Source organism: Ziziphus jujuba, chromosome 6 (assembly GCF_031755915.1).
Source record: "Ziziphus jujuba cultivar Dongzao chromosome 6, ASM3175591v1".
Lineage (NCBI taxonomy): Eukaryota > Viridiplantae > Streptophyta > Magnoliopsida > Rosales > Rhamnaceae > Ziziphus > Ziziphus jujuba.
The window spans coordinates 4878318-4896164 of NC_083384.1; the positions used below are offsets into that span (position 1 = coordinate 4878318).

The following is a 17847-nucleotide window of genomic DNA, read 5'->3' on the forward strand; positions in this document are numbered from 1 at the left end:
CAAATCAGAAACAATATCTCTAGGTTACAAAGGAAATTCCTAAAAGTTTCTAATAAATTTTTTTTTTTTTTTTTTTGTCGTGTACCAAATGAAACATTACAAATTTATATGCTCCAACTTGAGAAAGAGTGTTAAATGCAAAGGGAGTTTGATATTTTTTGACAATTTCAATCTCTCTTTTATCTTTTCTCTTTTCTTGTGCAACAATGTTTATTATGAACCAATTTGATACCCAATGTGTTGGCATTGAAAACTTAGGTAGACTAGAAACCAAATGTTTTGAGCTGTCCCGGCTCCCGAGGGTTTCGGGTGATGGGACCCATACCCAATGCCATGTAAGAAGATTTTTGTATTGAAAGGACACGTGGGTGAACAGGGACCCAAAAAGACAACAAACAACAAACTAGCCTTTTTTTTTATTTTAACATTTTATATTTTGGTTGAATTCGCTGAATTGGTTAGAGAAATAGAAGATGAGTGAGGAAGAGATAGAGACGTTGTCATTCTTGCCCCAAGCATTCAACAACACGACGGCGCTTCATCACGAGCCATGGTGGCCCCGTTGGATGCGCTGTGCCTGATTAGACCATCCTTCCCTTCCTCTCTTCCGAGTCTTAGTGTGGTCCTTTTGGCCTATTATTTTCCCCATGCCATGGCTCTGGAATTCAGAACCTTCTATTTTGCCTTTCATCAAGTATTTTTGGCTAATTGTGAAAATGTCAATTACACCTCGTGAATATGATATATGATAGTATGGAATATATATATATATATATATAAAATATAGCAATTTTGCTGTAAAATGTACATATATAATCTACTTACTATAATCAAATAAAGTACATGTAATGTAATGGAATGAACATGGCCTTGGTGCCAAAGATATGCCCTACTTGAATAACAAAATTCTCAAGTAGAATATTCGATTATATATTTTTGAAAAGATTAAAGAAGAGAGGGAAGGGTGAAATGGTCAATGTGGAAGCAATGATTGAGAGTGGCTTTACATCCCACAATTCCACTTTTATTTTGTTGCTTTTGTTTAGTAAGTGGTGGAAAGGAATGTAGGTGAACCTCTTCAAATGACGGTTTTGCCCACTGCCGACTTACATGCCTCCGATTGTGGTCCACTGTGGAGCTGTGCATGGGAACGACTCGGATCCTATGGAACTGGCCAAATCCTCGTGTCTGTTACAAATTTATTACACAAAATCCCAACACCAAAATTAGTATCAGGAATATATGAAATAAATCCAACAAAACAAGTAAATAAATAAAATCCAATTCCATTCACAACACCCCCGAATAAATAAATGAATAAATAAATCCACACAACACTCTTTCAAGGTTGTGATGGGCTCCCTCTATGCCCACCATAATTTCTTTCTTTTGGTGCATTTTTCAGAGAAATAATAATATGATAATAATGTTGCTTCTATTACTAAATTGTTTTAAACTTTTAAACCAGTCTTTAATCAAAACCGGGAGTACGTGGATCATTCAAGAAGCACATAACAAAATATATATATTATATTACTGTATCTAATGGATTTCTAATCTGTTATGATTATCATCTTATTCAAGTTTTCTTTTTTTATATTTAAATTTTGAAACATTGGACGAAATTTAAGCTTTTGATTATTTTGTTTTACCATTTGAAAAAGAAGGTAAAAGGAAAATGATTGCAAATGGGTAAATATTAGACACATGTTTCCTTTTAACTTGTATTGCGGGAACAAATTTGACTTCAATTGAAAATAATGAAAATAATTAAACCAAAAAAATAATAATGAAAGAAGGTGATCGTGTGAAGGTAAAGCACGTTGACAATGAAACAACTGAAACTCAAAATGTGTCATTGTCTTTGTAATAAGCACCTTTTTTTTTTCGTTGGAAAAATAATAAGCTCTTTCTTAACAAGGTTTATTAGAAAATATTCATCCAAAACAAATTAAAATATCCATCCAAAACAAACAAACTTTTCAAACAAATTTTATTTTTTAGAAAATGGGAAGAAAAATAAAAACAATTATGCAGCAACAGAAAAATTGCCAAAGTGATTACAGCGGCCAAGTTTTTATATTGGTTTCTCATTTATTAATGCTATAAGACAAGAAAACACAAACAAACTGATTTTAAAGCGCTTTCTCATTTGACAAACTGGAAAATGGGTTTCCGTGGCTCAATTGTAGTGAAATTTTGAAGTCAAAAAAGTCTTTAACATTTTGGTACCTCAAAATTTTTGATCAAACATAATGTATCTAACAATATTTTGCATTAACTCTAACAAATCCCTACTAATTCAACTAAAATTAGCTCACTTTGATCTAACATAAATTGCGTAAAATCTTTAAACAAAATAAGAACTAAAAATTGGAAATGAAAGTTTTGATTCAATGAAGTTTTTTTTGTGAAAAAATAGTGAGTAATACTTTGCAACCAGAACTCGAACAAATTCAATTGAATTCAAACCAAAATGTTAGCTGGCATTAATCCAACAAAAATTGCGACAAAAAAGTATTTATAAACTCAAAATTAGGCTATGCAAATACAAGCCTATAAAATTTTCAATTTACGAAATAAACAAAATAAATACTTTGAAAACTCTGATTCAAAAAGGAAAAAAAAAAAAAAAAAAGAAGAAGAAACAAACAAAGCAAGAAAGAATAATAACAAATGCCAAAATTGTTTTATTTTCTATTTTCCATTTTTTTTGAACAATATAAAAAAGAAAAAGAAAAAGAAAAATTTCTCTCTCTCTCTCTCTCTCTCTCTCTCTCAGTGTTTCTCTCTCTATCTTTCTGTCTTTCTGTCTTTTTGTTTTCACTTCCACCGGTCCATCATCCTCTCTCTGCTGAGCGTTGGCCTTCTACATCTTGAGGAGGAGCTTTTTCTCCTTTCCCTCTTAGATTTTCCTTCTAAATCTCTTGGGATTACTTTCTCGTAAACCCCCTCAAAATCTCCTTCTAAACCTCTATCAAATCCCGGTTTTTTATTTATTTATTTATTTTTTTCTCAAATCTACTACTCTATTGAACCACTTTTTACTGGGAAAAAAAAGCCCACCTTTTTTTTTTTCTCTCTCTGATCCTAGAATTTTTTTCCATAGTTCTTCTCTCACTCTCTTTCTCTGTGTTCTTCTCCAGATTTGGCCAAAATGCAGACCATCCGCAGTGAATGAGATCATTGCGACTCTGATTCTTCCACCCACTTTGTTTCTCAGGGCTGTTGCGAGCCATTACTGCTTGTGATCTTTGCCTGGGGAATTAATGATGATTTTCTTGAAGATTCTGGGATTCTTACGCGTTTTGTGGGTTGTGATTCTGGGTCTTCCTGAGTTTCTCATTCTGGGTTTTTGAGGCTGTACACTTCCGCCATTGCAGCAGGAAAAAAAAAAAAAAAAAAAAAGCCAAGCTTTACTCTGAAGTTTTGGGGCTGCTCTCAAAAACCCCAGTACGAATCTTTCTCATCCGTACGGAAATCAGGTATTTTCGGTTGGCCTCCTCTGCTAAAATAGTGAGAACTCCATATGGGTTATTGATTTTGGTGCTGAATCTACGTTATTTTGCTTCTGATTTGTTGAAAACCCGGTGAAAAAAAAAAAAAAAATTCGAGCTTTTGCTATTTGACCGTGTATTGGGAGAGTTTTCATGGGTGCTTTAATTTCTATTTACCACACTTCTTGTCGAGGAGAAATATGGTGAAGATTCTGGGTTTTGAATTCCTTTGAGAAATGAGGTGCCAAAAAGATTCCTGTTTGTTGTTTGTGTATGGTCTTTGAGAGGAGCTTTCTTTTTACAGGGATTCCAAAAGGGAAAAGTTATAACCTGAGGAAGAGCATAAGGAATTGCAACGGTTGAAACATTCAAAGCTGCTTTTTAATATCTCGTCCCTCTCAGATTCAGAGAGAATATATTATGTATTTTTTTCTTTAATCTACTATCCGTTGTTTCCGTTTATTAGTCGCAAAACGTGGCTCCAAGTATGTTTTTAGGAGGCTGAGACCAGAAGATTGGAAGCGTGCTTTGAAGAGCTTTATTGTGAATTTCCGTTGTTATTTTTTGGATCTGAGCAATATTTTTATATATAGATATTGCTGTTAACTATCTGGGCTATATACTCTTGGGATTTTGCTAGCTCCGATTTGAGTGGCATTGTGCTGAAGTTTCAAAACCTCTAAAAGCATCGATGGGGCTTCTTGGTCGAAGTCTCGCGATGCTTTTTCTTCTGATTTGTTTCTCATGGCTGCCTGATCTCAATGCACAATCTACCAATGGGTCTTCAATAAGCAATGCCCGAGCTCTAGATGCACTTCTTCAAGATTATGCTTACAGGGCTTTTCGTCATCCCAAAACTGGCATTCCATTCGATGGGGCTGTTCCGTCGAATTTGACTGGAATTAAGGTTTCAGGCATGAGATTAAGGAGTGGTAGTTTATACAGGAGAGGTGTAGATATGTACAAAGAGTTTAAGATTCCCACTGGTGTCACTGAGAGTCAATATGTAGAGAGGCTTGTTTTAGTGTACCAAAATTTGGGCAATTGGTCTGAGACTTATTACCCTTTAGTTGGTCACACTTATGTAGCTCCAGTGCTTGGTCTTCTTGCTTATGATGCTTCAAACTTATCAGCGACAAATTTACAAGAACTGGATATTAGGGCCTCCTTAGCTCCCATATCGATCATATTTCCGGATGTAAAAGCAGCCCCTTCTGGGATTGTGGCAAAGTGTGTTCGGTTTGACTTAAATGGATCAGTCAATTACAGCGGTTTGCTACCAGGCAATACATGCTCAACCGTGCAACAGGGGCATTTCTCTATAGTGTTTGAGTCTATTGCTCCTTCTCCACAGCCGGTCTCTCCAAGTCCTACACCAAATGTGGCTCCTCCACCTGGTAAAAGAGAGGAGAAGAATAATTCAAAAATATGGATAATCATTGGGTCTGTGGTGGGTGGATTAGCATTGCTTGTATTGTCAGCATTTTTGGTACTATGGGTGCAGAAGTATAAGCAGAGGAAGAAAATGCAACGGATGGAGAGGGCTGCAGAGGTAGGAGAAGCCTTGCATATGACCTCCGTTGGGAATACCAGGGCACCTGCAGCAACGGGGACTCGAACACAACCAGTCCTTGAGAGCGAATTAGTGCCTTGATTCCTCACCATTTATACAACCTTTCCACTGCAGTCAGTCCAGCTGCCACAATTCACATTCAAAAAAACAAAAAAAAAAAAGAAAGTTCAAACTCCCGTATTCAAGAAATTCTTCAAATCACACCTGTTTTTGGTGGTGTTTTCCATTTCCCTTTTTTACTTTTTTTTTCCCGTTCTTTCTTAGGGCTCTTCATTTAGTGTGGTAATATAGCATTTTTGTGTACATCTATTATGGCTCACAAAACCTTCCCTATAGTTCTATGATTCATTTTGTGTTGTGAACGTAGCCAAAAAGTGATTCTATTTGTGATGAATTCTAGTTGTTTCATTGACAAGGAATAAAAAAAGTTTATATCCCATCTCTTTCGGTTATTTGTATTTTATTTTCATGATGAATGTTCAAACTCATTTGATGACCACTTCTACCATTACATTTTGGTCATTTTATGGGTATTTGACATTTTGTTTGCAGTCACTTGCTAGAAAAGTATTGGGGGGGGGGGGGGGGGGGGGGGGGGACAAAGCTTACATGCACCAAACCTTTGGTATTCATTCATTCAAATTCTAGTTGTTTCATTGAAAGTAAATTATTTTAATGCTCGGAGACCTTTCTGTTCTTAAAAGTTGTTTCCACCTAACCAAGACTAACTTGTCAATAGCTCTAGTTGACTGTTCTGTTAGATGACTGCATTTATACGAAGAATAGGCATACGCCAAACGAAGCATGGGTATAATTGTACATGGATCATGGTTTTTAGCAATAAATAAATAAAAAAAATAAAATAAACAAAAACAAAAACAAAAACAAAGGAAGAATATGAAGATACATGTGGTATCCTGTGTGTCTGCCTCCTGGCATGGTGGGGCCTACTAATTCCAGTGAGCCATTGGTCAAACTCCAAATGTGACAATAACCAAAGTTGTAAAAAGCAGTCAAATCGTAAGTGTGACAAATAATTAATGTTCCAAAGCTACCCAAAAAAAAAAAAGGAAAGGAAAAGACAAATAATTAATGTTCCATGCCCACGGTTTCACACTTTTCTTTTTTATTTTTTTTAAAAGGCATGGTATTACACGTATAATAATTAATATAGTAATAAATTTTTATTTCTTTTATTATATCAATTTTCTTTCTTGGCAAGTAAAATGGGTAAATCGGAGTTATTAAAACTTAATGTTATTTTTCTTCATTTATGAATTATGATGGTATCGTTTTGTTGGATTCGTTCTTTCTTGGATAATCATGAGCATGGTTTTCCTAAATTGCCCAACACTTTACCCCAAAAATTAGATCTAAATTGTTTAAGGAAATTAATATTGACTAGTAAATGTTTTTCCAATGTAAAAAGGTGTAGGATTTCTTAATTTCACAAGATGTGTAAAATTCAACGGGCTATTGAAGCCTGTCTCACAAATAATCTTATATTTATGGAAAGTTGAATAATTTATATATCGTTGTAACAGAAAATTAAAAATATACCAATTTCTGTAAGGAAACGTTAACGGTAAAACGATAAACATATAAAAATTTAAAAATAATTTACTTTCAATAACTTTAAATTTAAATTTAAATTCAAATAAATTAACTATTATATTGATAGACTAGATGGATATTAAAATTTAATGTAATTTTATTAAAATTCACCCAAGTCAAGTCCATAATTCAGAGCCTTTTGAGTTGCCATATCAAAGAAAATTAATAATTTATTTTTTCTATATATATATATATATATATAAAGAATATTCTTATTTCTTTTTATTTTGAAAATATTATTATTTCTTATTTTTATTTTCTTTTTGGTCAACAAAATAATATTTCTTATTGGAAGTGCTATAAATGTATATGATCAGCCATCCAACAATATATAGTTCCATGTGAAGACGCTCCTCCAAATAAAAATAAAACGCTCCTCCAATTTATTTCTCATGATTTTTTTTTTTTTTGGGGGGGGGGGGGGGGGGGGAGGATAAAATGAAACTTTTATTGATCAAGAAACCATATTACAAATATCATAAGGGTTTAAATGTTATTTTATTTATATTTTATTTATACTATTTTTAGGAATTTTTAAAATTATTATTTTGTATATATATATATATATATTTATGTATATTGCAAATAATAGAAAATTTTCATTAAGAGAAAGCCAAATCACATATATCACAATGAATTGATTTGAGAAGGCAATATGGACCCTTCTCAAACCAAGATTGAAAAGAGTCAATTGGCAAGTCATGAGCAACTCTACTAGCATATATACTGATAAAAAGATGACTGAAATTAAATTCATTTTAATATCCTAACTTTATAAGATTTTATAACTTTATAACCAGTGCCCTATAAAGACAATAAATTAAAAAAATGTAATTTTACTTTGGATAATCTTATACCATTATCAGCGCGGATAACCTTCCCAATGAATCAACTTAACTAAAATAATTTGTTTTTGATAAACATTAAACTGTATAACATATATATATATATATATATTTATAGAACACATACTTTATTAATAATCCATTATACGTCAAAATGTCAAAATATCGTATTGAACTTTATATATATATATATATATATATAATACAAATTAAAGAAAATTAAGGTAATTCTATTTTCTTGTGTGAAAAAACTGTTAAAAGTTATCGCAGAATCTGATCAGCCATAATAATAATAATAATAATAAAGAAGCTAAAATAGTAAGATCACACCTTTTTCCTCTTTCCAAATTCTACTTCAAAAATTCCAATTCATGGTACTTTTTAGCTCTATAATCAATTGCAAGCATTAAGTGTAATCAGAAAATAGTCTTTCATTGTTTATTTTTATTAGAGAAACAAATTATACTATAACAGTTTGAAACTTCAAAACTACTTTTGAAGTATATCCCACAAACAGTTTTTACAAATTAAACAAAATGAAAATTGTTCTACGAAAAGTTCGTATTACAAAGCCAAACTTTTTTTTTTTAAATCCAAAAATAGTCCCTCTTGTTTCCAGCTATAGGAATTGAGATACATATTAAAAACTAAGCTCACAATGGTTTCAGGTAATAACCACAGAAAGGAGAACATCTAATTAGATATAATGACCTCCAAATCACACAAAGCTCCAGCACATGTAATCATTAAGAAGTTCCCCCAAAAAAAAAAAAAAAAAATCACTGGAAAAAAAAGGCAGGTTTTTCCTACACAATTTTAAGACCTTGTTCATATCAGATACAATGAAAATATTTGAGAATGGAGTTTCTTCAGCATGAGACGAACATTTTATTTCTTCAAGATTTGATCTGCAAAGCTTCCTGCATTTGCCACCAATACACACAAGAAAACGATGAGTTTAGACACAGAAGGGGATTGTATTAAAGCATTTTTTTTAGCTTTTAAAAAGGGCAGAACTGTAATGATACATAAGTTACTGAAATTTATGTGTATATATATATATATATATATAGTTGTTTTGTTGAGACCTTGTTCTCAATATAAGGTAGATACGTGTTGATGTGTCAAATGTTGTAGGAGTCATTTCAATTAATGAGTTAGTACTACAACCGTAGTTGGGTAAGTAGCAATCCTTAGCACTTGCCGTGTCACCAGGTGCCCAACATAATGTGGGACCTATGTTCCCAATAGATATAGGTTGCTGAAATATATGTAATATACATTACACAGGTGTCCTAAAAAATAAGATCAAAAGATAACCATTGTGAAGTAGTGAACATGAAAAGATGAGACAATGAAAAGGAAAAAGAAAAAAGTGTATAAATACAATATAGAAGAGAAGAAATTAGAGTACTTGGGGAGAGTAAACAAGTGGAGAGAAAATCTGCGAAGGTTAGAGATACGGAGAAGAATAAGAAATAGCAGAAGGAAAAAGAGTAGGGACTTGCAGGCAGAGAGAAAGACAAGTTTTTTCAAGTGCTTCAGTAAAATCTTAATCATATCCATGGTGTTCTCAAACTTTACTTTCCCCAAGGTCCTCAAATTCTTCATAGACTCCATCATCAAAATGAAGTTATTTAACAGTGCCTAGTTCTATCTACCTCCTCAAAATTTACAAACTAGATTCCAATAAATTTGCTAAAAACACAGATGGATTGATTGATCTCTCGCATTCTTGTAGATCCCGCATCAACTTAGATTTATAGTAATGTTTGCAAGCAACTCTTATGACGAATTCAAGATGTTAGATTTTCACCACCAATGTCAAATAAAGCGGAAAGAACAAACCACAAATCTTATATTCCAGTTATCCAATTAAGAGCCTGCAGATGCAACCAAAGCTCTATGAAAAGCATCTGATTCAGCAGCTCGTTCTGTCAACAATTTAAAACAGACATCCCATTGATTATTCAACAATGCTATACCCCAGTAATTTATCCATATTCAGCATAAAATCATTCAATTTCAACTCCCAACCAACCAATCCCAACTTACAGAGAATTCAGCTTGAACATTTTAACAAATCTCCTAGACTACTCGAATGCTGAAGTAGCCATCATTTTCCAAGATTTTCAATATATTCTTTCATCAAGAACTCTCTGCCTATTTCTTCCATTTTCTCTCAACCTTTCTTGCTAGCCAAAAACTTCTTAGATGAGTAACTTCTCTACCACTTCCAATTAAAAGAAGTATTCAATTTTAAATTAACAAATTTAAGCAAATAAATTACCCATACAACAAATTAAATAAATCAAGCTATTAACAACCATTAGTTGCAAGCAGAGAACAAAATTTATGGAACAAAGAAAGAAAATAGAGCTTACAAGAGGAAGTGAAAAGGATTGGTTTTTCAAGTAGAAGGAGACAACTTCTCCAGGAGCTTCTTGTCCCTTCTTTCCATGGCCACGTCCCATAAATCATTCCCAATATGCTTCGGCTATACACCAAAACAAACAAACAAAAAAAAGAAAAAAAAAAACCACAAATTACTATTTTTTTCAAGAACCCCCATCAATTATTTTGGAAAAAAACCTATATGAAAAAGGGATCGGAGTCGGATCTACACCCTAAACGAGAAAAAGGAAAGAAAAATACCCGGCCATGAGCGGCTTTGTGGATGTAATACTGAGCATTTCCCATCACACAAAGCATTCCCGCTATGATTCCAAGTGGAAGTACCGCTTCCAACCATATCATCGTCATCTTCTTCTTCTTCTTCTTCTTCTTCGATATCTCTCGTTGCCTTTCCTTGTACACTGTAATTCTGCAATCGAATCCCTTTCAACCCCATTTTAGCCCTTGTGGATCTTCTATTTTGGGCTTCCTCACCCATACCCACAAATCCATCTCTTTCGAAAAGCCCAATATACCAAATGGGTCGTTTACACACCAGTTTCAATTTGATAGAGTCAGACTCTCAGGGGCTTGCAATGCGATGAATAATTAGCCCACTTATTTTTTAGCTAAAATGGTTTTGATTATATTTTGTTTTTCTAAAAAAGGCTAGATTTTAAAAAGCAAAATAATTGCTAATTTTTTTAATTAAAAAAGAAGAAGAAGATTTGGTGGTGTATTTATTAGTTGAAAATAGAGTTAGCTTCCACAACCAATGCAAAAAGCATACACCACAAGCTTCAAAACTGGGGTAGGCACAAGCTGTCCTTATTAACCCACCCCACCATCTCTCTCCCTCCCTTCCTTCCCCACAAATCACAAGAAAATAAATAACTAAATAAATAAAAACAGCTTTATTTGCATATTAGCATTCACAATTTGGTTTTTTTTTTTTTTTTTTTTTTTTTTTCCTTCTTTGGGGGGCCAAAACAATATATTTTGGTTGACTCTTGAATTTTCTTAATATGAATTGGACGTTGGAGGACCGCCTATAATCTAATTGCAACGCGGGCTCGACGCCTACTAATCAAACCCGCAAACAGAATAAAATTAAATGAACATAATTATTGCCATTGGAATTTTACAAGGAAAATTGTTATTCGGTCCAATTCATTTAAAATTATAAATTATATCTTATAAAAGTACATATATAAATATATAAATATGTTTTATTTATTTATTTATGATAAGATAATATGAGTTCCAAGCTAATAATCAATTACTGCCAGCCAAATTGATAAAAAATACGAGTTGGACTGAATTTATAAGTGGGTAAAAAAAAGAAAATAAGATGATTTTGACAGAAACAAAGTGGTGAGAGTGATATATATACAATATGAAGCATAAAAAGTGGTGAAGAAAAAATCCAAAAGAAAGAAGTTAGTCGAGAAGCACCATCCAAATACATTGGCAGCCAAATAAGAGAAGAAAAAGGCAGAAATGGATGCAAAATGCAATATGTATGGTAAATGGTAATGAAGACACTAATCTTTTGAGGAGCTAAAGGAACGACGTAGTATGGGGTTTGAAGTTGTGCAGTCTTCACGACTCCAGCTAGGCCTGCGTTGGCAACATCATTATCAATGGCCATTCGCCTTCTAAGCTTGTCTGGGACCTCCATGATCTTACACAACTTGATGTTCTGCATGCTCGACACGTGTCCACTGACTCCAATCAGACTCTCTTTTACTTCATCTTCAGTAAAAAGGCTCTCTCTCTCTCTCTCTCTCTCCCTCCTTGGTGTCTCACTTCTTCATTCACTGTGAAGTGAAAATTTTCCTGCAAAAAATCTTTTCCACCTTAATGTTTATTTTATTTTTTTCTTATTCCGCTCTTCTTCAGTCTCTAACTGACCCAAAAGACAAAAAGGGAAAATGAAAAGAGAAAAGTCCAAATGATTATTTATTTATTCACACTTATTTAATCTTATTTGTTTTGTCTTTGGAAAACCTGCATAGACATATTAGACACAAAGGTTAAGGGTGTGAATATAAATGGAAAATTAGTGAACAAAAATAATTAAAAGATTTTCCTTTCCTTTCTGCAAAATTTCAGAGAGACCTGTCGAGACTCTTTTCTTTCTTTTTTATTCTCTCTAATTATTATTATTTATTTATGATTTTTTTTTTATAATCTATTTTCTTCTTATTACAAACCCCCTTTATTGATGGTGCTGTGTCTCTCCTTTTTCTTCTGCAACAACACCAATTAAAACCCTTTTTCCATCTCATTCTTTTGTTCAAATTCTCTGAGAAAAGAGCAGATAGAAAAAGCCATGTCAGGTTTGTATAATCCCAACTTCTCACCTGCCAGAGCTGCTTCTCCCCAGATTAGAAGCACCCCAGATGTTGACAGGTATACAACTTTCCGAAACTAACACTTGTTCATGAAATTAAGGTGCCCAGAACAGATATAGTATTGGCCGGCTTCTTAAAGTTTGTCCCTTTATTTGATTTTCTTGAACAAGTTTGTTGCTTTTTGATCTGTGCTTGGTTCTTGTTTGATTTTGTAGTCAGTACCTGTCAGAGTTATTAGCAGAGCATCAGAAGCTTGGACCTTTCATGCAAGTGCTTCCGATATGTAGCCGCCTCCTGAATCAAGGTTTACTTTCTTCACCCTTTCAATTTTGGATCTGGGGTTTTCTGGATTTGCCTCATTCCCTTTCTTTATATCCCTTTAACAGCATTGGTAGGCTTACCAAATGTGCTTCTTATGTTTTTAGATCCGCTTGTTTGGTATCGTTCTGTTAACCATGAAGCTTGAACTGATCAGGCATTTGTTTCTACATTTTTTTGGGTCGACATATGTGTGGCGTATAGGCTTGATCATATGCAGATATGCGAACACTTTAATTTCAGTCAGCGTGATGTTGCATTTCTTAATTGTGGAGTTTGAAGTCTTATGTGAATTTAGGCTTGAATTTATGTCGTTTACATAATGTTAAGGACTGATATTGCATACATTTCAGTGGTTTAGATAATATGAAAGACTGGTATTATATTCATTTGAGTGGTTTTAGTAATTGGTGAAATATTAACCTTTCATCATCAAACGGACCTGCCTTTTTGAAGTTTGAAATGTGGTAATCCATGGCTACTCATTAGTGTCTGTGGTTCAAAGCAAATAATTTATAACAGGCTGAGGTCTGGCCATTTGCAATAGGGAGTGGATACTACTGAGATGTGATTTTGAATACCAGGGTTAGTAGCATTCACCTTATACTTCTCTGTCAAACATCAATATTAAGAATTTATCAAAGGAAAATATAAAAATGGTATATTTCATAATCCATAAGGAATGTTAATTTCAACGACCTTTATAGCATAAGACACTGCAATAGTATAGCTGGGTATTTGACTTGGCTTCACATTATCAAGGTAAGTTTTTTTGTTCTGGTAATTTATTAGTTTAGCAAATACTTAAGTTATCAGATGTTTTGAGTACTAGAAAGTTGATGCTGTGATGAATTTGACTTAAAAATGGATGGTTAAGACAGTTCAATTGTTGACCTTATTAAGCGTCCTTGCTCACCAGAAACATTTTTTTTTTATTGAACTTCTACTGGCTAATCCTCTTATTAGGTATCAAATCTCAAGGTGTGATCTTGTATTACACTTCAAAAATTTGGTTATAGGCTACTTCTGCTCTGGTTTTTAGTTTAATTGTTTGTTATGGTTTGTGGTTAAAATTAAATTCAAACTAAGTAATCCTATTTCAAGTTTGCCTTGCATTTTCTGTCTTTGTCTGTTATGGTTTTTGTGAGACTGGTTCAATTCCTAATGCTGACTGCTTCTTTATATTGCAGAGATCTTACGGGTTTCAGGCATGATGTCCAATCAAGGTTTTGGTGACTTTGACAGGCTGCGGCATAGAAGTCCTAGTCCGATGGCTTCTTCTAACCTCATGCCAAATGTTACTGGGACGGGATTAAGCAGCTGGAATGGACTTCCTCAAGAGGTGCATGCTTCTGAATTGTTAACTTCATTATGACTTGATGTCCTTATTTTCCAGTTTTTTGGGCCTATAGCAATATTCATGTTTGTTGGTAAAAAAATGATTCTTTTTTATTTTTATTTTTCTTTCTCCATGCTTCATTCAATAGATAAGTACATACTTGTGAGATTATAATATGTTTGTTATGTCTTCCTACAATTGGACATATGATTTAAATGTGCATGATTTGTTGTCAGTAGGCTCATTATGATTTTTATTTAATATATTGTTATGAACTTGGGTAAATAAACCTTGTATGCAGTCTTCTTTGTGGAAGTTTATAGGATAAGAGTTGGGACTGCTGGAATTGATTGCTACTGCCTAGATGTTGTGCAAGTATCTTCTTGGGAACGGATCTAGATTGATACAGGATTATTTGTTGGTTTTTAGAGAACATTCCAAGGATCTTGTCACCAAGGAACTTATATAACAGAAATTGCAATAAGGGCCATTCCTTTTACCTTTCTGTACGTATCTAGTCGATAAATTGGTGCAGCTGTATTGAAAGAAATAAATCCTTCCTTCAAAGTCAAACAAGGCATTTGAATTGTTTGAATTAATACTTATACTGTGCTGGCAATCATATTTGGTGAACTAACTGTTTTCTCATTGATCATGACTTGGCCATTTTTACCTTTGCTTTGCTGTTTGGTATGAGTTGCATTCTCCCAATTTCTAGTGTAAATTTGGGCTTTGATCTACAAAGTTAGCATCTAACAAGAGGATGTGATCGAAAGATACTTATGGATGAAAAAGTAAACATTTGTGCATCTTTTTCTTTTATGCAAATTGTAATTTCCATACAAATTTTTTTTCCCCTGTTTCTTTCTCTCATTTTTCCCCCCCTATTAAATGCTAAGAATTTTGCTGACAATACCTCTTGTTACATAGCAGAGATTAAGTGGACCTCCTGGAGTGACAATGGACTGGCAAGGTGCACCTGCGAGCCCAAGTTCATTCACTGTAAAGAGGATTTTACGTTTGGAAATTCCAGTAGATACTTATCCCAATGTAAGGTTTTCAGTAGCTAGTGTATAAAATCCTGTTTCATGGGTTGTAATGAACACATCTCACAGCGATGAATAATGTTTGTACTATAAAACTTTGTGGATATCAGTTCAATTTTGTCGGGCGACTTCTTGGACCAAGAGGTAATTCCCTGAAACGGGTTGAAGCTACTACAGGCTGCCGTGTATATATTAGAGGGAAAGGATCTATTAAGGATCCAGACAAGGTAACTATGGAACCGCACCATTCATTAATTATTGTTTTCACTCAGTTTAAAATAACTTGAAATGATGGGCTTTTCCAAATGGAGCTATTTAGCTGTTTGGCTGATTTGTTTGTTTGTTGAGAATGGTATTACATGCTTGTTATTTCTGTTTTTCCTTCTAATCTCAAGGAAGAGAAGCTACGAGGACGACCTGGCTATGAACACCTCAATGAACCGCTCCACATTTTAATTGAGGCTGATTTGCCTGCCAATGTAGTCGATATAAGGCTGAGACAGGCTCAGGAAATTATAGAAGAATTGCTCAAACCTGTTGTAATCATCTACTCTGCTCCTACTTGATCTCTACTTTGAAAATTTTATATAGATTGTTATGGAAACTTTTTTTTTTTTCATGCAATTTTTGTCTTTGAACTTATTTTTCCTCTGCATAACTACTTGTATATGTCTATGGAAGAAATAGGATGAGATTAAACTGCATGGGAGTCTCCATATATGCTTCATTCATAAAGCATAAAGTAAAGTGTGACTGGAAGCAACTTAGAGGCAATTAACAAAAATGGAAAATTTTAACTATTTCTTCTGGAACTTTTTATAACTGATACAATTCTGCAGCTTGTGTTTGAGTAAACAGGAAGTTGATCTCATTTCCTAGTTATGGTTTTCTTGTATTTGTCTTTCCTTCTAAACTAATTCATTAGAGAATCATCTGTTAGCGAGCAGAATCAATTTCATTGTAGAAGTTATAACCCTCATATAAGATGTCAGTTAATTCAAAATGATGACAGTTAAATTTCCGGACATCAGTAATGAGTCTGGTAAAGATATCATTGTGCTGCTAGGGGTAACTTGTTGATGGATCCTGCACAACTAAATCCTTCATAATTATATGAACAACTTAACATCTTGGTACAAGTTTTGGAGTTATCTCCTTAATTTCTTTATTTTGGTTCAACTTCCGTACACAGGACGAGTCACAGGACTATATCAAGAGGCAGCAGTTGCGTGAATTAGCCATGCTGAATTCTAATTTCAGAGAAGAGAGCCCAGGGCCAAGTGGTAGTGTCTCTCCTTTCAATTCAAGCGGAATGAAGCGTCCGAAAACAGGCAGATGAGAGTGAGCTTGTATTTTTGCCATCCTAGAACAGTTTCCAACTCTGCTCCAGAAGAAATATATGGCTGGTAATGCCCTTGCAGTACTTGTCAGTTCAGCACAGCTACAAGAAGAATAGGCTAACAGTCCATGTTGGTGATATTTTCTGGTGCGTTTTCTTTTATTTTGGTCTCCCTTTTATTATATTATTTTTTTTGAACCGCAACAGACACCTGGGACAAAAATGAAAAAAAAAAAAAAAAAAAATTGGAAAGGAAATTATTTATATAGTTGGCTCTTGAGTTTTTAGGTTTGGTGAGGTCAGCTTTTTCTTTTTTGCCCCCCTGTAAACTTAATGCATTAATTGGATTTATTCTTGTGTTAGTGATATTTGAGAAGTGTGGAATATATATATATATATATATATATTAATGATGATGCAAACCATTAGAGAGACCAAAAAGAAACAATCATCGTTTTCTTAGGTATGTCATGTTCCATATTCTTTGGTTTCAGATTAATATTGGAATGTAAGTTCAGACTGGACTTATTTCTTACCTTCCCAATCTCTCAGAAGTATTTGGAAATTTTTGGTTCTGATAGAAAATCAATGCTGAACCAAGAAATAAATTGATGCTTTGAATTTGTATATTTGTTTTTGTTTATATATTTATATCAACAAGCAACAGAACCATATGGGAAGAATTCAAAGTTCAAAGTTAATGATTTGTTGTCTTTTGGGAACATTAGTTTATTTTCTTTCATTTCTGTTTTATTTTTGTTTCTGTGTTTTGGCTATTATGTTGTAAAGAGCTGTCTTAATGACCTCAAGACAGCAAAATATGCACAAACTCACGTGGGTTGGCACAGATTGCGCCTGATTGTTTGATTTATTTATTTATTCAATGTTAATATTAGTAATATTAATTATTATTTTGGTATTAAGAATGAGTTGGAGGTTTTTTCTGGTCTCCGGTTTCAGCAATTTTGTTTTTTGCTAGATGAAGATTAAGAAAGAGCAGAAAGATCTCAGCTTCCATTCAATGGTTTTTTTTTTTTTTTTTTTGGTTGGGCTTCCAACTTGTAGGATATTTGTTTCTTGTTCTTGGTCATCTTGAATTTGCTCTTGTTTATGATGGTTTTTTACATTGAAAAGAAACAAAGTGGACCTCCAAAAGCATACGAGTGGATAATGATAATCTTTGTTTAGGATCGAAGATTGGATGAATATCCCCTCATGTCAGATTATCTACGAGTTCTCTATGAAAATGACCATCTTTGTTTAGTATCGGCACTTGGCTTCATTGAAGCATGTGTCCAAAATTACAATAAACAATAAATAAATGCATGAATTATGCAAATGAACAGTCGCATGGTCAATTACATATCATGTTGATATTCTATGCTAAAAAGATGATGGATCAGCCAATGAGGGATATCCAAAAGGGCTTTTATTTCCTTAATACTGATTAAACTTTATAATACACTTCTATTATTTAAAACGGTTTCGATATTTTTAAAGTTTTCCATAAGAGTGTATAAAGTGC

General features: G+C 33.5%; 3 protein-coding genes across 8 annotated transcripts; 2 read left to right on the top strand and 1 right to left on the bottom strand.

Moving 5' to 3' along the window:
* Window positions 1-2753: 2753 nt before the first annotated feature.
* LOC107431422 (uncharacterized) lies at window positions 2754-5507 on the top strand. 2 transcript variants are annotated; one of them, XM_016042324.4, is made up of 2 exons: window positions 2754-3485; window positions 3802-5507. In XM_016042324.4, the coding sequence occupies exon 2, from the start codon at window positions 4189-4191 to the stop codon at window positions 5149-5151; it is 963 nt and encodes a 320-aa protein (XP_015897810.1). In that variant the 5' UTR covers window positions 2754-3485; window positions 3802-4188; the 3' UTR covers window positions 5152-5507. The 2 variants fall into 2 exon arrangements, with proteins under 2 accessions (XP_015897810.1, XP_015897811.1); XM_016042325.4 differs by having other exon boundaries at window positions 2754-2943; window positions 3147-5507.
* A 2584-nt stretch (window positions 5508-8091) lies between these two features.
* Window positions 8092-10357, bottom strand: LOC107431394 (NADH dehydrogenase [ubiquinone] 1 alpha subcomplex subunit 1). Of its 4 annotated transcripts, none has more exons than XR_001582624.4 (4): window positions 10185-10357; window positions 9914-10026; window positions 8618-8790; window positions 8092-8449 (listed from the first exon to the last, which is right to left on the bottom strand). XR_001582624.4 is itself a non-coding variant. In XM_016042284.4 (3 exons), exons 1-2 carry the CDS (start codon window positions 10290-10292, stop codon window positions 9940-9942), a joined length of 195 nt encoding a protein of 64 aa, XP_015897770.1. In that variant the 5' UTR covers window positions 10293-10355; the 3' UTR covers window positions 8092-8449; window positions 9914-9939. The 4 variants fall into 4 exon arrangements, 2 of the variants coding, with proteins under 2 accessions (XP_015897770.1, XP_060674561.1); XR_001582623.4 differs by having other exon boundaries at window positions 8618-8824; XM_016042284.4 differs by lacking the exon at window positions 8618-8790 and having other exon boundaries at window positions 10185-10355.
* A 1376-nt stretch (window positions 10358-11733) lies between these two features.
* On the top strand, window positions 11734-16690 carry LOC107431390 (KH domain-containing protein At2g38610). Of its 2 annotated transcripts, XM_016042278.4 has the most exons (7): window positions 11748-12338; window positions 12496-12584; window positions 13789-13940; window positions 14871-14987; window positions 15094-15210; window positions 15379-15522; window positions 16176-16690. In XM_016042278.4, exons 1-7 carry the CDS (start codon window positions 12259-12261, stop codon window positions 16320-16322), a joined length of 846 nt encoding a protein of 281 aa, XP_015897764.1. In that variant the 5' UTR covers window positions 11748-12258; the 3' UTR covers window positions 16323-16690. The 2 variants fall into 2 exon arrangements, with proteins under 2 accessions (XP_060674155.1, XP_015897764.1); XM_060818172.1 differs by lacking the exon at window positions 15379-15522 and having other exon boundaries at window positions 11734-12338.
* The last annotated feature ends 1157 nt before the right edge of the window (window positions 16691-17847 follow it).